General features: G+C 38.1%; 1 protein-coding gene across 2 annotated transcripts; it reads left to right on the forward strand.

The window, feature by feature from the left end:
- The first annotated feature begins 248 nt into the window (after window positions 1-248).
- Window positions 249-20,221, forward strand: map2k7 (mitogen-activated protein kinase kinase 7). 2 transcript variants are annotated; one of them, XM_044115414.1, is made up of 12 exons: window positions 249-421; window positions 4,090-4,137; window positions 7,785-7,929; window positions 8,576-8,642; window positions 9,053-9,166; window positions 10,750-10,869; window positions 10,966-11,073; window positions 11,150-11,329; window positions 13,599-13,679; window positions 14,365-14,507; window positions 15,182-15,227; window positions 15,975-20,221. In XM_044115414.1, the coding sequence occupies exons 1-12, from the start codon at window positions 298-300 to the stop codon at window positions 16,116-16,118; spliced, it is 1,320 nt and encodes a 439-aa protein (XP_043971349.1). In that variant the 5' UTR covers window positions 249-297; the 3' UTR covers window positions 16,119-20,221. The 2 variants fall into 2 exon arrangements, with proteins under 2 accessions (XP_043971349.1, XP_043971350.1); XM_044115415.1 differs by lacking the exon at window positions 4,090-4,137.
- Window positions 20,222-22,060: the final 1,839 nt, after the last annotated feature.

The following is a 22,060-nucleotide window of genomic DNA, read 5'->3' on the forward strand; positions in this document are numbered from 1 at the left end:
ATATGCAAAGCCTAAACAAAAAATGGACTACCTACCTAGTCCAACATACTGCCTCAATCAGCAGCGTAATTCTAGAGTAATAATGTGATACGTTAAATGTTAAATCTGGTTAGTTAGAATACTATTTAAAATGTAAACTTTTACTAAGAAGAATTACATTTTAAATGCTTACGTACTTTAGTGACCATCCTGTGCTATTAAATGTGTAATCAGTTTGCCATAAGCCCTGCCTGACTGCCTACCAGGGAGGGGAGTCGCGAGCTCTGCGGGCAGCTACATGGTGCTGAATTTTTCAAGATGTCGTCGCTGGAACAGAGGTTGTCGCGAATCGAAGAGAAGCTAAAGCAAGAAAATGAAGAAGCTCGGCGGAGAATTGACCTCAACATTGACATGAGTCCGCAGCGGCCACGTCCGAGGCCTAGTGAGTATCTACCGAAGCGGGTCCGGGGTGTTAGTAACGGTTAGAATCGCATCAGGAAAGACCCGAGAGGCGGAGAGAAGAAGCGGGGGGTGTTCTGCTGCTCACAGCAGTTAGCTGCGTTGCTAACAGACTAGCTACGTAAACAAACACTCACCCACCTTGGTTGTCATGTCAAATAGTTAACATAACGACTAGGACAATCGGCAGTAGAGCTAACGTAGAGCCGAGCTTAAAACCTAAAACATGATCGCGTTAGTTCTTCCTGACATTCTTGTTGCTGAATCAATTTAATACTAGTTCTGTCAAACATGCTAGGTTAGCAGGCTACACAGTTTGTGACAGGCCCAACGTCAATATGAAAAGTTTGTCATTTTTCCTTTATTATTGTGAGGCTGAAACAGTGTCATTTATTCCTAATGGATATGTCTGTTAATATTTTAAGCAAGCGGTATATTTGGTTGAGGCTTCGTGTTTATGCCAGTTCCTGGTAGGATTTCTGATCCTTGATCACACAGACGGTAATTAGTTGAAGCCACCGCAGGTTAGCTAACGTCGGTTACTGGTAGAGCAGTGGTTTAAGCTCGAATTAAACGGGGAAAGACTTACCTTTGTTGTAGATAAGGCGGCATAACGATTAGTTTTACTTATTACACATTGAACATTCCTCTCTGTTTTGTCACAGCGCTTCATTTTTACCCCACATTTTATGTTACAGTTTTATTCCAAATTGTATTAAATTAGTCTCTTTCCTGAAAAATCTATAAATAAATACCCCAATATGACAATATGGGAAACGGTTTTTGAGTTTTTTGCAAGTATACTGAAAATAGAAAACCAAGAAATCATATTTAGGTAAGTATTCACAACGTTTGCAATGAAGCTCAAAATGTATTTGTTTCCACAGCTTAAATGAAGTGAGCCTGTGGTAAATTCAGTTGTTAGGACTGGATTTGGAAAGGCGTATGCCTGTCTATTTAAGGTCACACAGTTGACCTCTGAGAGAGGATTGTCTTGAGGCTCAAATCTGGGGAAGGATAAAGAACAATTTCTGCTGCTTTGAAGGTCCCAATGACCTCAATGGCCTGACCAACATTATTAAAGTTTTAAAGGTGTGAATACAGATGTAAATGTGATTTCTTGGTTTTCTATTTTTAATAAGTTTGCTAAAAATGTATGAATAAATCCACATTATCATAATGGTTTATTTGTGTGCAGAATTGTGAGGAAAGATATTAATTTAATACAATTTAAAAGAGGCTGTTATATGACAAAATGTAGGGAAAGTGAAGCGCTGTGAATACTTTCTGGATGCTTTGTATGTCTTGCTTCAAATGTGGTACACAAATGAAATGGCCTGACTTGACGGGAGCTGCTCAAGTTGTAATTATGGATGTTTGAGGGGGGAAAAACTCAACACAACACCCAGAATTGCTAAACAAAGAAATTTGCTGGTGTTAGACTTTGCTAAAGCAACTAAACAAACTTTGTAGACACAAAATAAAAGTAGAAAAAAATAACAATTATTTTAAAAAATTAAGTTATTCCTGTGGATTGTAAAACAATAAATTCCCTTGTCAAAATGGTTTGTTTTTTTAAAGTTGGCAACCTGCTTTGTGGAAATGTTAATTAAGTTATTTTCTTTGTTATCAAATAGTCTGGAAGATTAATTTTGACTAAAAATGCCAGATTGTAATCATAAAGTATAAATGTATGATATGGTCTTATTTTATTTAAAACAGAGAAGACGGGACTATTAATTTTACAGTTGAAATATAACCTAGTAATTGTTGGCGTTTTAATTGAAGCAGCACAAATATATCTTCATAAGCCTGTGCAATTTTCATGTTACAATTCACTGTTTGAAGTCCAATGATTGATGCTAATATTTCAGTGTGAGAAAAACACACTTTTGTTTTCATAATGTAATATTTCCCCAAAGGTCACAGAAAGATGGATGCACAGAGGAGGAAAGAAGAAAAGAATATAAATTTATTGCATCTGATTCATAATTGCAATATTTACTGACATCATTGCCATCGTTTTGATGGGGGTTTTTTTTTTTTTCATTTTTATTTTCCTATGTAAAGTAAAATTGCAGAATAATCAATTGCTAATTAAAAAAAAAATATTACTCTTTACACAAGCCCAACTGAGATTTCCTGACGGTGGTTTTTACCCAGGCTGCAGTCATGTGTTTACCAGACTCATAACTCATAGTTTTAAAATAGTTATTTTTAATCAGAGGGATTAGATTTCTCACCGAAAAATATTACGTCCGGTGTGTAGTTGGCTTCTTTCAGCCAACTGACCAGAAGTGTACAGCAGCATGTGGGGGAGGGGCTGGCCTTATGTCGCTCTATGTACCATATGGGTGGAGAAAAGTCTGAGCACAGCAAAGTTTTGGTTTGTGTGATGCTGAAACTGGGTGATATGGACAAAAATAAATTGTTTTTTGTTCAATACAATCTGAAATGAACAAACTGTCTGCTGCTGCAGACCTCTAATTCCAGTCCAAACATCAGAAATTTGACGGTCAGCTCCAGATAAGTCAAATCTGCATACAGGGTGACGCCTTCATAACTACGGCCAAGGAAAAGTTATGTCTTATCAAAGCAGAAAAGTTTTTACATTAGAAACAACAACCTTGATTTTTAACTAGGGGTGTGCCGAATGCAGTTTTCTAGCCGATTGCCGATTACCAATCTTTTAATAAACTTAACCTGCCAATTCCTATTTTAGCCGATACCAATTTTTTTTGGTCTGAAATGTTGCTTAATATCGGAAGAAAGTTGTTGAGTTGACAACAGTGGGGTAACTATTGTTAATTGTAAATGTGCAGACATAACACGGTGGGCCGGTCTGTCAATCAAGCTTTTCTCACTGGAGAGTAAAATCCATCCATCCATCCATCCCTCTCTCAATCCCATCCCATCCCATTGCAGCAAGGCATTTCAAAGTGCTTTACATCATAATACAAAGCCATGCAACATAGAATCAACAATCAAAACATTTCATTAAGTCAAGTGCCATCATGAAATTTGTAATTGATTACGTTTCAAATACAACTCTAAACAGGTGGGTTTTTAGTCGAGATTTAAAGGAAGTCAGTATTTCAGCTGTTTTACAGTTTTCTGGAAGTTTGTTCCAGAAAAAGAGGGCAGTGGTTGATTCTTAGACCTTTGCCAAGCTAACTAGGATTGGTGGATAAGATCGGTAAAAATCGGCCGATCAACGTTCTCCCAATATTAAGGAAATCGGCACCGATAAATCGGTGCACCCCTATTTTTAATCCAGTGATTTTTTTGACACGCACCACATCGATGACCGGTTCTGCTTGCATCGGAGCGAGTCTTCAGCTGACAAGATACTTTGTATTAAAATCCTGCTGTGAAGCACCAACTCTGTATTTCTACAGGTGAAAATATCTTCCAGACAAATAAAAAAAAAAAAAACTTTCCTTTTGGTTGTTTTTAAAAAAAATAACCTGTTTAAGAGAATCCCTGGGCTTATTTTCCATTTTGGTATTTTCCGGTATGGTTTTGTGAACCGTAAAGGGGTAGAAACCTTATTTTTCTGTTTTATGATGTGCATGTGGGGCACATGTGATTGTCTGAGCAGAACAGTGCAGTAACGTCCGTGTGTGTGTATATTTTCTTTCTTCTGTCTAGTCATCGTGATCCAGCTCAGTCCTGCTCCAGCCCCCTCCCAGCGTGCAGGTATCATTCAATCCATCGCTCCTTCTGCCACTGCACCCGTCACATCTGTGCCCCCGGTTTCTGCTCTCATCCTCTGCTCCCACACCCTCCTCTCTACTCCATATTGTCTTTTATTGAGATAAAACCATCTCTAATAGATGAAAGGTTGGGAAATTTCCTTATCCAGCATGTTCTGGTCAAGATTAGCGTTTACTAAAGGATACAACTTTGCTGTAAAACCTTCAGCTTCCTGTTATCCACTGAAGTATAAATCCTCATTATGGTTACCAGATAAAACAGTCTCCTTCCTAGAAACTCTCGACTCTTCTGACGTTTGTTCAAATCATAATTTATTCTTCACTTAATATCAGCTTCCACCCAGAAGAGTGGTGTTGCATAAGCGACCTGTTGGTATTCTTAATTGAACAGAAAAATATTACATATTAGAGTTAATATGTCACAGTCAAGTGTACAATCTTCATCTAATGCTTAAAAATAAAAGCTGTAAAAAAATAAACCTAATTATATTAAGGAATTGTTTTAATGTTTTTAAGGTGATCCTCCAATATAAGGACTTTCTAAAAAATTATTTATTTTAAAAATTAGTCCCTTCAGTCTTTCATGATTGTGGGAAATTTACGCAAAATCAATAGACCCCCCCCCCAATTTGTTTATGCTAATGCACAGGTGTCAAACTCCAGTCCTGGAGGGCCGGTGCCCTGTAACCTTTAGATGAGCCTCTGCTGCACCACCTGAAGAGAATAATTAGGTCATTAAGGTTCTGGAGAACTGATCTACACAAGGAGGAGGTAATTCATCCATTTCATTCCAGTGTTTTGTACCTGTGACACATCTAAAAACTGCAGGACAACGACTGGAGGACTGGAGTTTGACACCCCTGTGCTGATGCATAATTATGAGTTTATTATGAAGTTTTTTTTTTTTTGTTTTTTTTTTGTTTTTTTTTTTTTGCAAAAATTGCTAACTCCCATCTGCAGGTGGTAGTACTTATTTCTTTTACTACGCGGAAGTGTCAGTCTTCGATGTCAATTTAAAGTCTATGATTAAGGCGATTTTCAAAAATTGAGCTATTTAAAGAATAAAAATGTTAGTTTTCACGTCTTTTTTCCCGTTTTATATGTAGATTTTGAAAGAAATTTAAAGAGGAAAAATACAGCAGAATTACCTTTTATGTTATTAACTACATGCTACCAGAGTGTTTTCTACACTCTTATTTTGTCAGTGATTTTGATTGGAAAAATCATCAAACTAAGTGATTTAGACAGAATGATTAAGGCGGAAATGATTAATTTATTATTGAAATAATCAACTAAGTTAGTAATTGGTTAATCATTAATAAAAAAAAGGTCATTATGCCAAACTGTCCAAAATATATATACAATTTGCATGTAAGATTAAAAATAATAATAATAAAATTGTAAATATGTTCTTCCCGGAACAATTAGCTTCATCTGGTTGAAATTCTGTAAATAAAATAAAAATCTCCTGTTAAGCACCTTTTGCTATTTAATTATTAATTTAATTTAAAAAAAATAATCAACAGATTTTTCCTACACTGAGAAATCAAACATAAAGAACTAAGCTTTTCACATCTGGATGTTAGAAGTATTTTTTTTAAGATGCAGATGCATCCTTTGCATACACTAATGAAATGCTGTTGTTGCATTTTAGTTAATAAAATATTTATTTTCATATTTTAAAAGAAAAGAAGTCGTATGCGCCTTTAGTGTAACTATGATGTATAAAATATAAAATCTGCAGAAGGTGCCAAATTTTATTATCTAATTAATCATCAGAATTATCGATTTACTAAAAATAGTTAGTTTCAGCCCTAGAAATAATTAAAATATAAAGCTACTGCCATCTCTCAGTAGTTTAATCCTCCACCTTTCTGTGACACCAAACCTCAGAGCTCATCATTTACTCCTCCGGTAAACTCACCACATTCCCCCTGGTCTTTCCATCTCTCCTCCTCTGTCCATCTGTCCCCTTGTGTGTGTGTGTGTGTGCCAGTGGCAGGGCAGTGTTGGTCTGTGTCGGTGTGCGCGTGTGCAGGACGATTAACCCTTGTTTTGCTGGAGGCGGCAGAGAATCACGGTGCATGTGGCTTTCCTGCACGATGCGATGGAATGGGTTTCCTGTTTGACACGGTCTCTAATCCAGCATCCCCTCTGGTCCGTCTGCAGGAGTGCTGTGAAAACTCTGGCCTCCTTTCTCTCAGCGTTTTCCTCTTCGTGGCGACTGAAGACCCGGCTTCCTGTCCAAGTCTGACCCCACTGTCTGACTTCGAGCTTAGTCTGTGCCACGCCGTTTTGGCTGAATTTCTCCTCTCTCTTTCTCACACGTTGGATTGTTGGATGTCTGTTTTCCGTGTACTGGCACCCTCCGTTTCCTTTTGCAGTGGCACTGTGTGAACTGGAGGCCGGGCAGCAGCACCTCCTCTTCTCCCTGCTATGTCTGCCTGTCAGTCCTCCCAAATCTGTCTGGAGTCGGTCAAACCGTGGAGATGCTAACTGCTAAAGACTGCCTGAATCTTCCCGAATCTCCACACTAACTCCTCCTCCGTTTCACTTACTGGTTCTCTTTTTACAGGGTGATCCATCCAGGTGACAAAAGGATGCCGACGTCTTCAGGCGCTCTGGGAGGAGCTTTAAACCCGTTATAAATTAGGAAAATAGGAGCAAAATACCAAATGTAGAGTTCATCATATGTTCGGAAGCTGGTTGTAAATATTTACATTGAATTTTCATCTATAGAGACAAAAATGTGTGGGATTTTTTTGTTCTGGTAAGCCATCAGATGGGTAAAAGAATTGTTCAACTTTCCGTAAATAAAGCAGAATTTATTTACAGATAAATAATATTCTATCTATACTGCTGAAGGTTTTTGTTTTTTTTGTTTTATTTACAACTTAAAAAAAAATGTCAAAGGTTATTATATTTTGCTAAATTTTATTGAAAATTTTTTTGTGCTACAACCACAAACTGTCATGTGTCATTTTCCTTTTCAGTCTCAAATACACACTTTATTATGTTCGTCTATCATTGTTTCTGTAAAATGTAATAAAGTTTGTGGTTGTAAACTTTGGTAGATATTGTCTAATTATACTCGGCAAAGATGCATAGACTTTACACCTCAGTTGAAGATTGGATTTTTGTTCTTCAGCTGGATTTTATTCTGCCAATGGTTTAAAATATCCATGATGATGTTTGAAAAGAAAAGCTTTGATGAGAGTTAATCCCAGAACTGTTCCCTGTTAGCTCGCTCTTTCCTGCGTCTCGTGTTTGTTTCCATGAGAGCAGCGTTTTGAGGTTTTGCTGCGAGATAACATCCCTGTTTGTTTTTACACTGGGTCGGGACGTCAGCAGAACAAAAACAAAGCTTTTGACTTTGTGGGTGTGGCTGTGAAAGAACTCCCTGACCGGGCCAAGGCCAGTTTCTCTGGCGGGTCTGGGGAACCGGCAAAAGAGATTATACCCAATCCTATGTTCCTCATGAGAAGGAGTTAAAAGAATTGCTTAGAAAAGCTCTTGAAGATAGAACTTCTGCATCCTGGTCACCAACAAACAGTCTAAATTCACCAGAATAAGAATATAACTGCGGTCAATGTGTCGCTCACTGATATTCAATGTTGTACTTCAACCCAGCTCTCCAGCTGCCCCTGGTCAACGATGGAGGCAGCCGCTCATCATCCTCAGAGAGCTCGCCTCAGCACCACCCTTACCCCAGCCGCCCGCGACACATGCTCACCCTGCCCACGCCTCCCTATAGCCTACAGAAGAGCCTGGAGAAGTACGTGTGATTTTTAAAACGTTGTCTTGTACATGTATGGGAAGCTATTAGTGCTGAATGTCTTAGTTCATGAAAAAAAGCATGATGGGAAACGGAACGGGGAAACGCACATTGCATCCGTTTATGGATGGGTATGCTAAAAATCTTTTCTGGCAGACAGATTATTTCAGAAGTTATTGTGATAAATGACAATGTTGTTGTTTTGAGACCATTTTCAAGTAATATAATAGTAATAATGGCATAATAATGCAAGAACACTTTGTCAAGAATCAATACATTTTAAATTCTAATGAACATTTAACCCTGCAACTGGAAGACATTTTAAATATCCAAAATAAACAAAATAAATGTTGAAGTCTTTGTAAACAAAATTATTCATCAGAAAAAGAGCTAGTTGAGACCAAAGCATCAAATTGAAAACATTTATCATCCAGTTTTTGGTAGAAAGAGGAAAAAAAAGAGATGAGCAATAAATCATACTAATGGAAATGATAGCTTTTGTTTTAATTTATCATGCGATTAATTGACTTATTGATTATTGTGACAGGTTTATGGATGGGAAGCTTCCAGCCGTTGGAGGCTCTGGTTGGTTTCTACTTCCTTTAATGTTTTCTCACTCTGTTATTTTATCTGTTTGTGTTTTCAGTGTGGAGATTGACCAGAAACTGCAGGAGATCATGAGGCAGACAGGTTACCTGAAGATCGACGGACAGGTGAGATCACAACAGGGGTCTCATTAATAAAACGTAGGATCTAATCTAAAAGAGGCAAAAAGGGAAACGCATAAAAATAATTCAGATTTATTGAACCAAGCTGCACCTCAGCATTTGCATTGTGTACAGTGTTTTTGTGCCTACAGATTTTAACCCGAAAGAGGTGAATTTTTAGATGGTTCAGAAATGTAACCTGAATATTTTTTTACTCTTTTGTTTTGCTTCTCATTATTTGGTGCCCTCTAAACAAAACAAATCGGTTAATTATATTCACACAGGTTCTTGTTAAAAGGGAATTTGTTCGATTATGAATCAGAAAACAGGAGACTTCGTCGCCTTAATCAGATTATTTCAGTTTTAGTCACTTGATATCTTGATCTGAATGATCTGAAACGTTTGGACCTCCACAGCGGTATCCAGCAGAAGTAACTGACCTCATCAGTGAGGGAGAGATCGGCAGCGGGACGTGTGGACAGGTCTTCAAAGTCCGGTTCAAGAAGACGGGCCACGTCATCGCAGTCAAGGTAAGAGCACTCTGTGTGTCTGAAGGAGCAGCAGCTACCGTCGTACAAATCTCTGCTTTCTGTTCCTTTACTTATTTATATCAATAAGGAGTTAAGTTCATTTATGCAGGGCCATTTTGCAAGTCAAAACCCACAAAGTGCTTTACAGTGAATACAAACAGTAAACACAGACGGTAAAATCAGAATACACAGAAGATCACACGGCAAGAAATCAGCTAAAAGCTACTCTGAATAAATTAGTCTCTAATTGCTTCTTAGAAGAATCAACAGAATCAAGACAACGTTTGAAGCTTATGAATGTTTCTTAGCTGAAAAATACAATTTCTGATTAATCCTAAGGGAATGACGCTCCAGTGAAGGGCAGAATAAAGAATAACACCAGGATGTTGGAGGTTTGGTTTGACTGAAGACACCAAAACACAAAGGTGTTGCTTGATTTCAGTTACCTGGTTTTCCAGCGCAGTAATCAGGATCTCTGTCTTATCAGTTCACCTGCAGATCGTTGTCACAGAGCCAATGTTTGATTCTAGCACAGCAGTTTATTAATGACGACACCTTTAATTTTTCAGCTGATTTAAAAGAACAGTAGAGCCGAAAATCATCAGAAAAAAATAATAATGTACGTGGGGATATTTACAGGAAAAAAGCAAGTAGGTTCCAAGACTGAGCCCTGTGGTGCCCCACATGCCAGGCTCCCTGAGTCGGACATGATCTGATTTATGTTCTGCCATTTTTTGTTTTTGTTTTTCCCTCAGTCACATCTTCCACACTGCGGCATCAACCTGTTAGTCCTCTTATCTGATACTTTCCCTGTTCAGAAACAAGATCTCAACAGTCTAAACACAGATTAGGGGCATCCAAGGGTAAAAATATCTGTCTCTGGCCAACAGCTAATTGGTTTCTTCCCACAGATAAACGAACATATGATTAGGTTTCTAATGTTAACCATAAATGGAACATATACTTTGCAAACCAGGTCACTGAAGATCACCTTTAATAAATGGCAGAAGCAACCACAATTCTCATGTTGCTAAACAATTCTGGATTAATGCTAATGAACTGTAAATGGTCATCTGACTGCTTACAGAAGAGCTGATGTTGGACTCCTGAATTATTTGTCGTAGACAACAAATATAAACATGGAGCCAGACTCTTAGCTCATCTGAGCAAACTATCCTGGCACTGATAAATGAATGCAGAAATATGGAAACAGTCTAGAACCAAATCAAATGATATAACCTTTTGAGACGCTCAGAAACGCATCTGGTTTTATTAAATTAAAATCTTGAGCTTAAACCAGTACACTTTGCGTCATCATTTACAGTTAAAGAGGACTGGTTAAATACTCCAGTTGAAGTGTTTTACAGGTCAAAAATGTCCTCGTATATTTAAAATAAATGTTTATAAACTTCCTGGCTTCATTTCTTCAACAGGCTGTACTGTAATCAACTCTGTCTTATCACTGTTCCACCTGCAGTGACAGTAATGACCCCAAACAACATTTAACAGCACATCAGCCAGCAGGAGCAGCTAATTCCCCGTTTAAATCCTCTTTCATTTCCTCTGTCGTTTTGCGTCGACAGCAAATGCGTCGTACGGGAAACAAGGATGAAAACAAGCGGATCCTCATGGACCTGGATGTGGTGCTGAAGAGTCACGACTGCCCTTACATCATTCAGTGCTACGGCGCCATAGTTACCAACGTGAGTAACTCTGAAGTACCTGCTAATGTCAGTGTTGATGCGTTTGTGTTGATTTCAGCTGCTAAATATTAAGTGTGTGTGTGTTTGCGTGTCCAGACGGATGTTTTCATTGCGATGGAGCTGATGGGAACCTGTGCAGAAAAGCTGAAAAAGAGAATCCAAGGCCCAATCCCAGAGCGAATCCTGGGAAAGATGACTGTGGCAGTAAGTCACAGAATCACACTCTGGCTTCTGGCACGTTTCACTTTAACCAATCGCCGTTTGTGCTTCTGTTCTGCAGATAGTGAAGGCGTTGTTGTATCTGAAGGAGAAACACGGCGTCATCCACCGCGACGTCAAACCGTCAAACATCCTTATCGACGCCAAGGGTCAGATCAAACTGTGCGACTTTGGCATCAGCGGTCGTCTCGTGGATTCAAAGGCGAAGACTCGCAGTGCCGGCTGTGCTGCCTACATGGCGGTGAGAAAACACCCAGTCAGGAATCTAAACTCTTCCTAAAATATTTATATGTCTTTTAATCTAATCTCTCTGTAGTGTCATGATCGTCTAAACTAACTAATGATTAGTTTAGTTATTGATTAATTGGGGGGGTGGTGCACCAGCCTTTTTTGTTTTTGTTTTGTATTTGTGTTTTATGTGAGATAATATTCAGAAAATCAATAAAAATTTGAATTACAAAAAAAAAAAAAAAAAAGAAATGAATTAAAAGATGCAAATAAGTAAATAATTTAATTTCTTTTTAATTAGAAAAATAAACATTTTATTTCCTAAAATTGAATAACTTGGCATTCCTTTAGTGTACGATGCATTTCCAGCTAAGAAGATAACATTTAACTTAAACATGGAAAATCTCAGCCTTTTTGCTTGACTTGGCATTAATGCAGTGTTGACTGATCTGTTGAATCATTTTTAATCAATAATAGGATAGCAAAAGGTGCTTAATAGGAGATTTGCTTTTACAGAATCTGAATCACAGGAAGTGAAAACCGTGTCGCCTGAAGAGTTTTGAGTAAAACTACTTACCGTATTTTCCGGATTATAAACCGCTACTTTTTTCCTACGTTTTGAACCATGCGGCTTACATCCCGGTGCGGCTTTTCTGTGGATTTTTCTTCAACCACCAGGGGGCTCTTTAGCAGGAAGTGAATCGTTGGAAGTCAAAATTGAAAATCAAAGAAAGTGCGAATTTTTATTTAGAACAAGCACATGCTAGCACTAGGCACGACAGAGAAATTTCTTCAAACTCATATGATGCAGCTTTTAAGTTGAGGGCTGTCGATCCGGGAGTACAGGAAGGAAATGGAGCCGCTGCACGTAAGGTCGTTTCATCATTGGTAAAGTTGAGCTGCGCCTTAATAAATCTAGCAGATTTATTAGAACGCTGCCCTCTGCTGGAGAAAACCGAGAGCGGCGGAGATACCAGTGGCTTACAGCCCGGTGCGGGTTATATATGTACATTTCCAGTTTAAAAAAAAAATAAAAAAATTGTAGGTGCGGCTTATAGTGTGGTGCGCTCTACAGTCCGGAAAATACGGTATAGACAAAGGTGTTATTTAATCCTAAATGCAAAATGTGCATATATATTTCTTTGTTTATTTACTGCTCTAAGTATTTTTTTAGCAAATGGCATTTTTTTTAGTGTTCAGTTAATAATTAATCGGTAACTAGATTAGTGGATGATTATTTCAATCAATTCATCATGATTCATTTCTTCAGCCCTTTAACAGTTTTTTATGTGATAAATTACATTGAAATAGACCGTGTGAAAAACAGGAAGTCAAAGAAAAATCAAATTATTGAACAGAAATCGAGTGACGTTACTGGTTTTTTTTTTTGTTTTTTTGTTTTTTTTTACCAAAATATTTTTATTGAGATTTTCCACTTTGGAAATACAATCATGTAACTAACTGAACAAGTTTTCTTTGTAGTTATTACATGATAGTAAGTCTTCTTTCTCAAATCAAAGAAATGAAAAACAGAAAGAAAGAAGAAAAAAACTGACAGACATAGGAACAAAAAACAGTTTCTCAAAAACAGGGGTATTCAAGCAAATTACAACCAGCATGGATACTGATACTGTTTGGATTTCCTAATATATGTTATTCTTTATAGCTGCAAATTAGACGACATCTGCTTTAACCACTACGTGGCACTAGGTCTGTTGACCTTTTCCAAGCCAAAGCAAAGCATTTTTTGTAGATAATAAGCTCATATCTACAAAAGTACATTCTGATTTGCTAAAGTTGTGCTTCTCAGGGTATAAAGCCAACAGGAAAAAGTTAGGATCCATTGAGATTTGATTTGAGATCATTTTTTTCAGTTATATCTTTCTCCTCTGTCCAAAACACATTGATTTGTCTGCATTCCCTCATGCAGTGTAGTAGAGTCCCTTTAGAATTACACTTTACGCGAAGATCTGGGATGTTATTATTATATTTATTTAAATGCGCAGGCATAACATAATCACGCATTAGCCATTTAAATTGTAGGATTCTGAGATGGATATTTATGGACATAGTTGTGGGTTTTATTGCAAGCCTTTTTCCAATCCTGTTCACTGATATTTGATGATGGGTCTATATTCCAGTTTATAAGCTTATTATTTGAGTTCTCTGATGATTTAGAGATCAGCACATTATAAAAGTCTTCTTATTAGAAATGCTTGTGTGCAGATGAAACATCTACAGGTTTTCTGAACTGGGTTTTCCTGTTTTTCTTTATTTTGCAGCCTGAAAGAATAGACCCTCCAGACCCCACCAAACCTGATTATGATATTCGAGCAGATGTGTGGAGTCTTGGCATTTCTCTGGTAAACCGGTTGATTGTTATTATTTAGAGTTTCTTTATGCTTATTCCTGTTTGTTTTTGTTTTTGTTTTGCATGCATGTTGGAGGAATGGGTTGATTTCAAGTATCAAGGTTTGCCAGGGTTTACAGAAACTGCTTGTATGCTAAAGTGAGTTGTTTTCTCTGTATAGAGCAAAAACCAGAACAGTTACTGTGCTGCATTTTGTTTAAAAACAAAATATTATCAAAATATTGCAATTTCTTTTTATTAATCACTTTTATGTGACTCTCTGTTCTTATTTTAACATTAAGACCTCCATCAGAACATCGTGAAACTTCAAAAAGTTTACTTAGACTGGAGGAAACATGAAGGCTCCAGATCTGTCTCAATAACCTAGATCTTAATTGCATTTTTTCTTAAAAAAATTTAAAAAATAAATAAAAAAAAGCAGCACATGACAACATTTAATTTGATTGTTTTAAGGATTTGCAAGTTAATTTGCTGCTCTGTATTGTTAGACTGAGCTCTACCTGCGTCGTATAGATTTGCATACGTAGCAAAGATTGGCTCCACAAAAGTGTCACTTTAAATCACACTCCTTGACTTTTAGTGAAACTAGTGCTGGGTGGATTCAGCGTCTCAAACGAAGACAGAGGGAGGAGTGAATAATCCTATTTTTTAGTTTAGACGTTGTTGGTTGTTTCTAGGTGGAACTAGCCACAGGACAGTTTCCCTACAAGAACTGCAAGACGGACTTTGAGGTTCTGACCAAAGTGCTGCAGGAAGATCCTCCTGTGTTGCCTCTAAGCATGGGTTTCTCTCTCGACTTCCAGTCCTTTGTCAAAGACTGGTGAGTTTAAATCACACTCTGCCTCAAACAAACAAATCAATAGTGGTTTCAAATAATGGTTTCTGAAGAACATTGACATGCTAGTTGGACAATGAAAACATTCAAGAGGAGGGCTGTGCAATTAATCCATTTTATTAATTAAATGTAATGGTCAGACTGAGATTTTTCTTTTCTTTTTTTTTTACAAGTATAAAGTCATTTGACAAAATCATGCCAGAATAAAGTCGTAATATTTAGAGAATGAGGTTGTATTTTAATGAGAAATCAAACATGATAAAAAAAAGAAAAAGAATTATCCAGGCTTTTTTCTCAAAATTTTAAAACATTAAATTTATTTGGGGTTTTTCTGCTAACATTATGATTATGTTCTCGTAATTAAAGAGGAATTCTTGTAGCCAGAACGTAAAACTCTGTCGTACAACTCAGAGGTAAAATGATTGAAATAAAAAACACTTTTTGAAAATATTTTCTGTCATTTGTAATTTCTTTTCTTCTTTTTTTATTTTAGAAAAACAAATATTATTTGGAAAGCAAATCTGGTATTAAAAATTTTTTAGGTTTATTTATAAGCCATATCACCCTGCCCTATTCAAGGTGGTATTTTCTGGAAAATTAAAATTTTTAGGAAAACATCCAATCATGTTGAAAAGATTTGTGCCCGTGTTTCCCCGCAGCCTCACAAAGGATCACAGAAAAAGGCCAAAATACCATCAGCTGTTGGTAAGTTGCACTTTATGTGAACTGGTGCAGAATTTCTCATTACCTAGAGAGAATCTGTTATGCAAGATTCAGATTGTGCATGTTTTTGTGCTTCCATTTGGGTCTCAACTGCTTGTAAAAAACAACCCAAGCTCTTAAAAAAAACAAAAACAAACAACCAGTTGTTTTTTAGAAACAAGTTAATGTTTTTTAGTGTCTGAAAAATGAACCGTTTCAAAAACTTCCCCATTGTTAAGTCACAAATCAGCTGATGCTGCCCCTCACCTAGCAACCCCAGCAAAGCCTTGTCCGTTGCCTAGCAACCAAGCAGAGCTCCAGCACGTTAGGTCAGTTGGTTTTACCACTGTATGCTCAGTACAATGGCTGCTGGAAAGGAGTGTTTTACCATTCAGAAAGCACTTGCTGTATTCTTATTGGTTGTGCAGGAGGCTCTTCTAATGCTTTTCAAAGATGTACAGTTGTGTAATTGGGCATTTGTTTGCAGCCATTTTCACATGCGAGTTTAAACGCTGATTTGGAGCCGTGGCCAGCAGCAGCTTATTTGGATTTAAAGTGACAAGACGCCCTAAAACAACTTATGCTGGAAGGAACTCGAATAGGCAGAACTGTACAGACTAAAATCTCATTATCTAAGAGTGATTTTGTGCTAAAAATATAACAAACGTATTTTGTTTAGCCTTTAGATCTCGAATAACCTGTTGAAGGAATCATAACTGGTCACTCTCTTGTTTCTCCTCTTTGCCACAGGAGCACAGTTTCATCCGGCGCTACGAGGTTCTGGAGGTGGACGTGGCCGGCTGGTTTCAGGCGGTGATGGAGCGCACCGAGTCGCCTCGCAGCAGCCAGTGCTACAGCCATCAACACATGCTCCACTCGCTGCTCAGCAGGTAGCCTGACCCGGCCTCCACTCGGCCCGAAAGCCAGACCGGACCAGCCGAGCTTTAGCTTCAGCCCAGGCTCGGTCTGATCTAGTCTCGCTGTTCGCATCGACGAACCCATCCTGCCTGTCCACCAACCAGAGGACTCATGATGAACAGATGGAGCGATGGACAGAGGTGTGCTAATGGATGGATGGATAGCTTACTTTAATATTTAGTCGCGTGTAAAATTGGGACTGGAAGAGGGATCAGAAAACGATGCACACTTTAGCTAGCTTCGTTCATTCAGACAAGACGATCTCCTCTTATCACACGCACACAAACTGTCTCCTGTACTTCCTCCAGGTTTTTGTCCTTCTGTTTGTCGGTTTCCAGCATCGATCAATCAGCAGCGTAGTCACTACACACTGGAGTAAAACGTTAACAAAACTAACGCTGCGTTAGCAAGGAGAGGAAAACTGTGCAATTCTGAACCTTCGGGTGTTTTTACTGTCGTACGTTCTCAGGCGTAGAGTAGATTCTCCATAAGAATGAACAAATATTTCATAACCACCGTCACACTACAGTGCTAACACCCACAGAAAGGGATTTTCTTTCTTCGTGTTTTTATGTTTGTAGCAACTCTAGGCGACATTAATTTACCCACAAAGTATAACGGAAGACAAGTTATTTTAATTAGAAGATGCACATTTGGAAAAACAAAAAAGTTCCTAAAAAAATTAGTGTTGCATCGTAGGTTTTTAGACATGTTTGTCTCTTGTTTTTGCGTTTATCGGAATGTTTTATGAAGAGCCTAACAAGAGGAGAGCTTAGTTGGAAAGCAAATCGGTGGAGAGCAACTAGAAGATTTATTTAAGGGGAGTTGGATTGAAAATGGAAAGTTAGGCAAGGAGTTGGCAGATGTTTTGTAGATGGAGCGTCCTATTCCAAACATCAGTCTGTTTGACTACCTCTTCCTCTTTGTCCGCTGTTCAGTCTGCCTCAGCTCTTGAGCAAGGCAGCACCGTTTCCAGACCAAAGGCTGCGTGCGGTTTGATGTTCAGGATGGAGCAGAAAGCTTCAGATGTGACGATTATGGCGTTTATCGAGCCTCTGGGAGAGACTGTCAACATAAAACCTTTGTTTGCTAATTAACTCCATAAATGACTTGAGTAATGAAAAATGTTTATTTGGAGCTAAAATTTGATTGTGCTGAATTTTAATTCTTTTTCATTCGCAAAATGAGTAAAAATTCTGAATGAACCGCAGACGTGCTAATTTTCAAAATAAGCTCCTTTTTGCTTCCTCTAACTTCATTTGTTTTAAACATAAATAATATCCATACATTTAAAGAAAGGGTGATTTTTAAAAATGTATATATAATCCAGGTTTCTCACTGGTCAGTCGAGATGAGAAAGGTGACCGATTCATTTCTAAAAACTACTGAAGTGTTTGACGTTGACGTCTCCGACCCGGAGGATCGTTTGTGTGAAAACAGATGTTGGTCCAGCAGAACCGTTCAGAGCACATCTGCCACGGCCAAAGCCTTGTAGACGTAGAGCCCGGCTTTTTTTTTCACTCCCACCGAACCAAATCACAGCTGGAGGCAGAACCGAGGAGCGGCGGCGGCGGCGGACCGGAGGATGTTTAATGCTGGCGAGACACAGGAATGTTGTTGAGAAGAGCAGAAAAGATGAGAGGAGATCAAAAGGACAGGAATATGAGGAGAGAAATGAGGGCTGAGGCGAGAAGGAAGCTGGAGAGTGTGAAGAAAGTGTGACGACGAGATAAAGAAAAGTTGCAGGAAGGATGCAGGTGAGACGGAGACTAGCTGGTTTCTGTAAAGAGCTTTCCTGGTGTTGCACCAACTTACCAATTATGAGTTTAGTTAGTTAGTGTGGCGTTTGCTGTTCTTTTCTGTCAAACGGCATTATTTATTGACGTGTTTCTACTGCTGCTACCTTTGATTGCTTTAGACGCTGCTGTCGCTTCTTTTCCCCAAAGTCCAAAAAAACTTTAATCGTTTGTTATTTTTTCTTGTTTAAAGCCAAATAAACAATCATGCAACGTCTGCATGTCTTACCAAATACGAAAACACCAAGTCTGAGGAGAGCAAAGTTAAGTGGGAGATGGCGAAAGGGAAGTGCTGAAAAAGAACTAACACACAGCGTAAACGCACGCCTCACCTCAAACTAAGTAGGAAGTGTTTTTGAATAACCACACCGCACTACAGCTCTGTACAGTGTACATACAGCTTTCAGTCCAGTCCATCCATCCGTCCATCCCTCCGTCTGTCCACACCAAAGGCCACCACAACTCGACTAACGTGCAAGAGCAAAGCTGACATGACTGCGTTTGTGAGGAACATTTGTAACGCCGAGCTGTGATACGCGGGAACTCTGTAACTCGTGGGAAAGACTGTGTGTGTGTGTGTGAGGGGGATGCTGTATCATAGCGGTGCTGTGTGTATGTGTGCGCGCAGAGGGAGACTGGTGCACGACCAGCAGGGGGCAGACACGCTCTACCATCTGAACAGAACAAGAAACACACACATAAGAAAAAAACCCTGAATAGGAAAATAGAAATGGATTTTATTAATTAGCGACAGTAATGTTGGTGTAGCAATATATTCACTGCACTGGACAACATGCTGGGTTGATGAGAACAAGAAAAGGTTAAAGCAATACTTTTGGGAAAGAAAGATTTCCCACAATATTAGCTTAAAAATTTAAAGCTTTGTTGTTTTTTTGTTTGTTTTAGTAACTTCTGCTCAGTGTAGAGTGTCAAACTGATTCTTATGTCCATTTTCTGACTAAATATTGATGAAACCCAATATTATAACAAACTGTAATAATATTAATAAACAACTAACTCTGCATTCGATAAGTACCTCTTAGAATTAAATAATATTAAACATCTTTTCACATTGACGTAAATATATAGATGCAGTATATAGATGAAATCTGCTTTGATTTATATTTATGTAGCCCTTTGGAGTGTAGAGGGCGGGCAGGATTTGGCCCCCGGGCCTCGAGTTTGATGCATGTGGCCTCAAATTTTTTATTTATTTATTTATGTTTTTTTTCCCCTCCAGGGGGTCTTTTTGTGGGCTCTAGTGTACCTTATATGACAGTAGGCTGACAGGAAAGGGGGGAAGACATGCAGTAAATGTCGGCCGGGTCCGGGAATCGAACCCACGACGGCCGTGTCGAGGACTGAAGGCCTCTTAATGTGGGTTGCACTATCCCCTGTGCCACCACAGCACGCCCCAGGGCCTCAAATTTTAATCATGTTTTTTTTCTTTCTTAAAAAAATTACACATGACGGTGAATATTTTTCAATCATCCCTTCTGGGAACCGACCTGAATTCAAAGTCTAGCTAAAAAACTACAAACATATTTACATATAGAAGTTGTTGGGGGGTTTTTTTATCTTAAATGCAAATGTAAATATTTCATTGTACAGTTTTGGCTTAATTACTTTTACCATTCTTAACGATTAACCAATTACTAAAGTAGTAGACAAATATTTCAATAATCGATTCGCCACGGTTAGATTAATCGTTTCAACCTTAATGCAGATTGTTTTGAAACTAGTTCAGGAACTGGAAAGCGTCTCACATATGATTTTAATTTTTTAATGAAAACACTGTATTTGTGAAATTGTTTTTCTAATTGGAAATGCAGTTAGACTACAATTTTTCCAAAATGCTCCATATATATAACCACTCTCAAATATAAGCTTTGATATCTGCGTTTCCACTGAATATATAATTACACAGTTTGACAAATTCAAAATAAATTTGCTTAATGGAAACATGGCAATTTAGAAAAAAAATTGTTTTTGATTAAAAAACGTTTTGCCGCTTTTTTTCTTTTAGCTGTATTAAAATTAATTTATTTCAATTGCAAAATTGGAATTGAAAACCTTTTATTGTGTCATGAGTCACATGACCAGCCTCCGGTTGTTTCTACTGGCAAAAACCACAAAGAAGATGACGAGAGGAAGTGGTTGGAGGATACTGATTTTTAATGTCTTATCGTGTGAATATGCTTATCCACGTATGATTTTTATTTGCATTTTTTTAACAGAAACACCGCAATTACAATTTGTTTTGACATCAGCTGAAAATGTAAAAAGTTTTGCTCACATTCATAATGGAAACCCAGCTGCTGTTGGTTCTCTGCTGCCCCCTGTTGGTTATAAACCAGTATTGTTGCTGTGTTCACATGTAGGAGACTCTTTAAGTCCAGAGTCGGTGGATTCAGTCTCCCGCTGCTAATTTTTATTTTTATTTTTTTGTGTATTTTCCATACGCACACATGCACACACTCCCTCGATGTTGCTGTGTGTGTGTGTGTTTTTTTTTTTTCTTTTCCCACTCCTGATTGGACGACGGCTGATCTGTCGTGAAATGTGATGCGACTGCGTGAGAAAGTAAGAATAAAGCTGATAGACGTTCACCAAATGTACAAAGCTATCCCATCCCACACAGCGACGCTTTATGTATATTAGCCTGACTAGGTAAATGAGGTGTTTACCTGCCTTGGCACAGAGTGTGAGAGTGTGTGTGTGTGTGTGTGTGTGCTTTAAGTCCATCTGTAAGTAAACCAAATATCATTTTCACTATGCAGTCATTCAAACCATGTCGGCTTGCTTCCTGTAAATACAGAGTCCCAGTTGAAAGTCGGCGGCGGAGCAAGAGACGCGTTTTGAATGAGCTGACAGATATTTGAGGATTGTATGGGGTGGGGGGGCGGGAGGGGTTTGTAGTGTGGTGCGTTTGGGGTGGGTGGGACACATCAGTGCTGTAAAGTACATCAGTTGCTTGTTATCGTAACCGCTATAACTGCCATTGTTTTGTTTTTCTGCTTGAGATTTCTTCTTTTTTTTTGTTTTTTTTTTGTTTTCAAGACAATGGCCGGTTGGGACGGGATGCACAAAACTTTATCCTTTATTTATGATTTTTACACTTACAGTATGTATTTGTTTTTCCTCTTTTTTTTTTTTTTGCATTTGAACATTGTTGTTTTTACTTTAGGAAAAGAGACACTTGTTTGCCTTTTTGTTGTTGTTTTCCTCCATGTTCTCTGTCGGTTTACTGTTTGACTTTGAACCCATCACTTGTTGATGAGCAGCAGGAGGAAGAGGAGGAACTCGAGCCTTCGTCAGCAGACGGTAGAAAAACAAATGTCTGGTCATTCTGTTAATCCCCGTTTTTGTGTCATATTTTATTTCCCCTGGCTGTGAGCTAGCGGAGACGGTGTGATCTTTGTCTACCAAATGTCTTTATTCAGAGGGATTAGCTTTTAATTTTGTCCTTTGATTTTATTATTCTGAATAATATGATTACAATTTTATTATTATTATTATTATTGTTATTATTGTTATTGTTATTCAGGGCAATGATGACACCAAATTGAACAATTAAGAGGCTGATCCCACACAGACTCATCTTTTTATTTTTCATTAAGTGGTGAAGTGGATTGATGGCTTTTCTCATCATTCCACAATAATCCACCCACTGTTGGTATTTTTATTATTCTTATTATATTTTTTTTTTCCTTTGGTAATTTTTATTGATTTATTTCTTGTATGGGTCATAAATTACATGCTGTTATTCTCCACCACCCCGTTTTCCCCCCCAGTTACTTTTGTCTGATGCTGTAGTCGAGAGCTCCTGGTGAAAGGCCTGAGCTTTTTATTATTTTTATTTTTATTTTTTTCTTTAATGCTGAGATTGTGGTGACCGATGTTGCACTTGTGATGGGTTTCTTATTGCAGAAAGGAGAATATTTTCCTCATTTTCTTAACGTCGCAGCAGTTATTTTATCAATCATATTTCTGTGACACGACGAGAAAATGATTCGACCGTGTATGTTTCTCACTTATATTTATTTATTGGTCATTTTTATGTTTGTTTTGGTGATGATTTTTTTGTATGGAGGGCAAACAGGACATGAAGAGGAGAGTAGA

The sequence above is a fragment of the Gambusia affinis genome, linkage group LG04 (assembly GCF_019740435.1).
Source record: "Gambusia affinis linkage group LG04, SWU_Gaff_1.0, whole genome shotgun sequence".
Classification (NCBI taxonomy): domain Eukaryota; kingdom Metazoa; phylum Chordata; class Actinopteri; order Cyprinodontiformes; family Poeciliidae; genus Gambusia; species Gambusia affinis.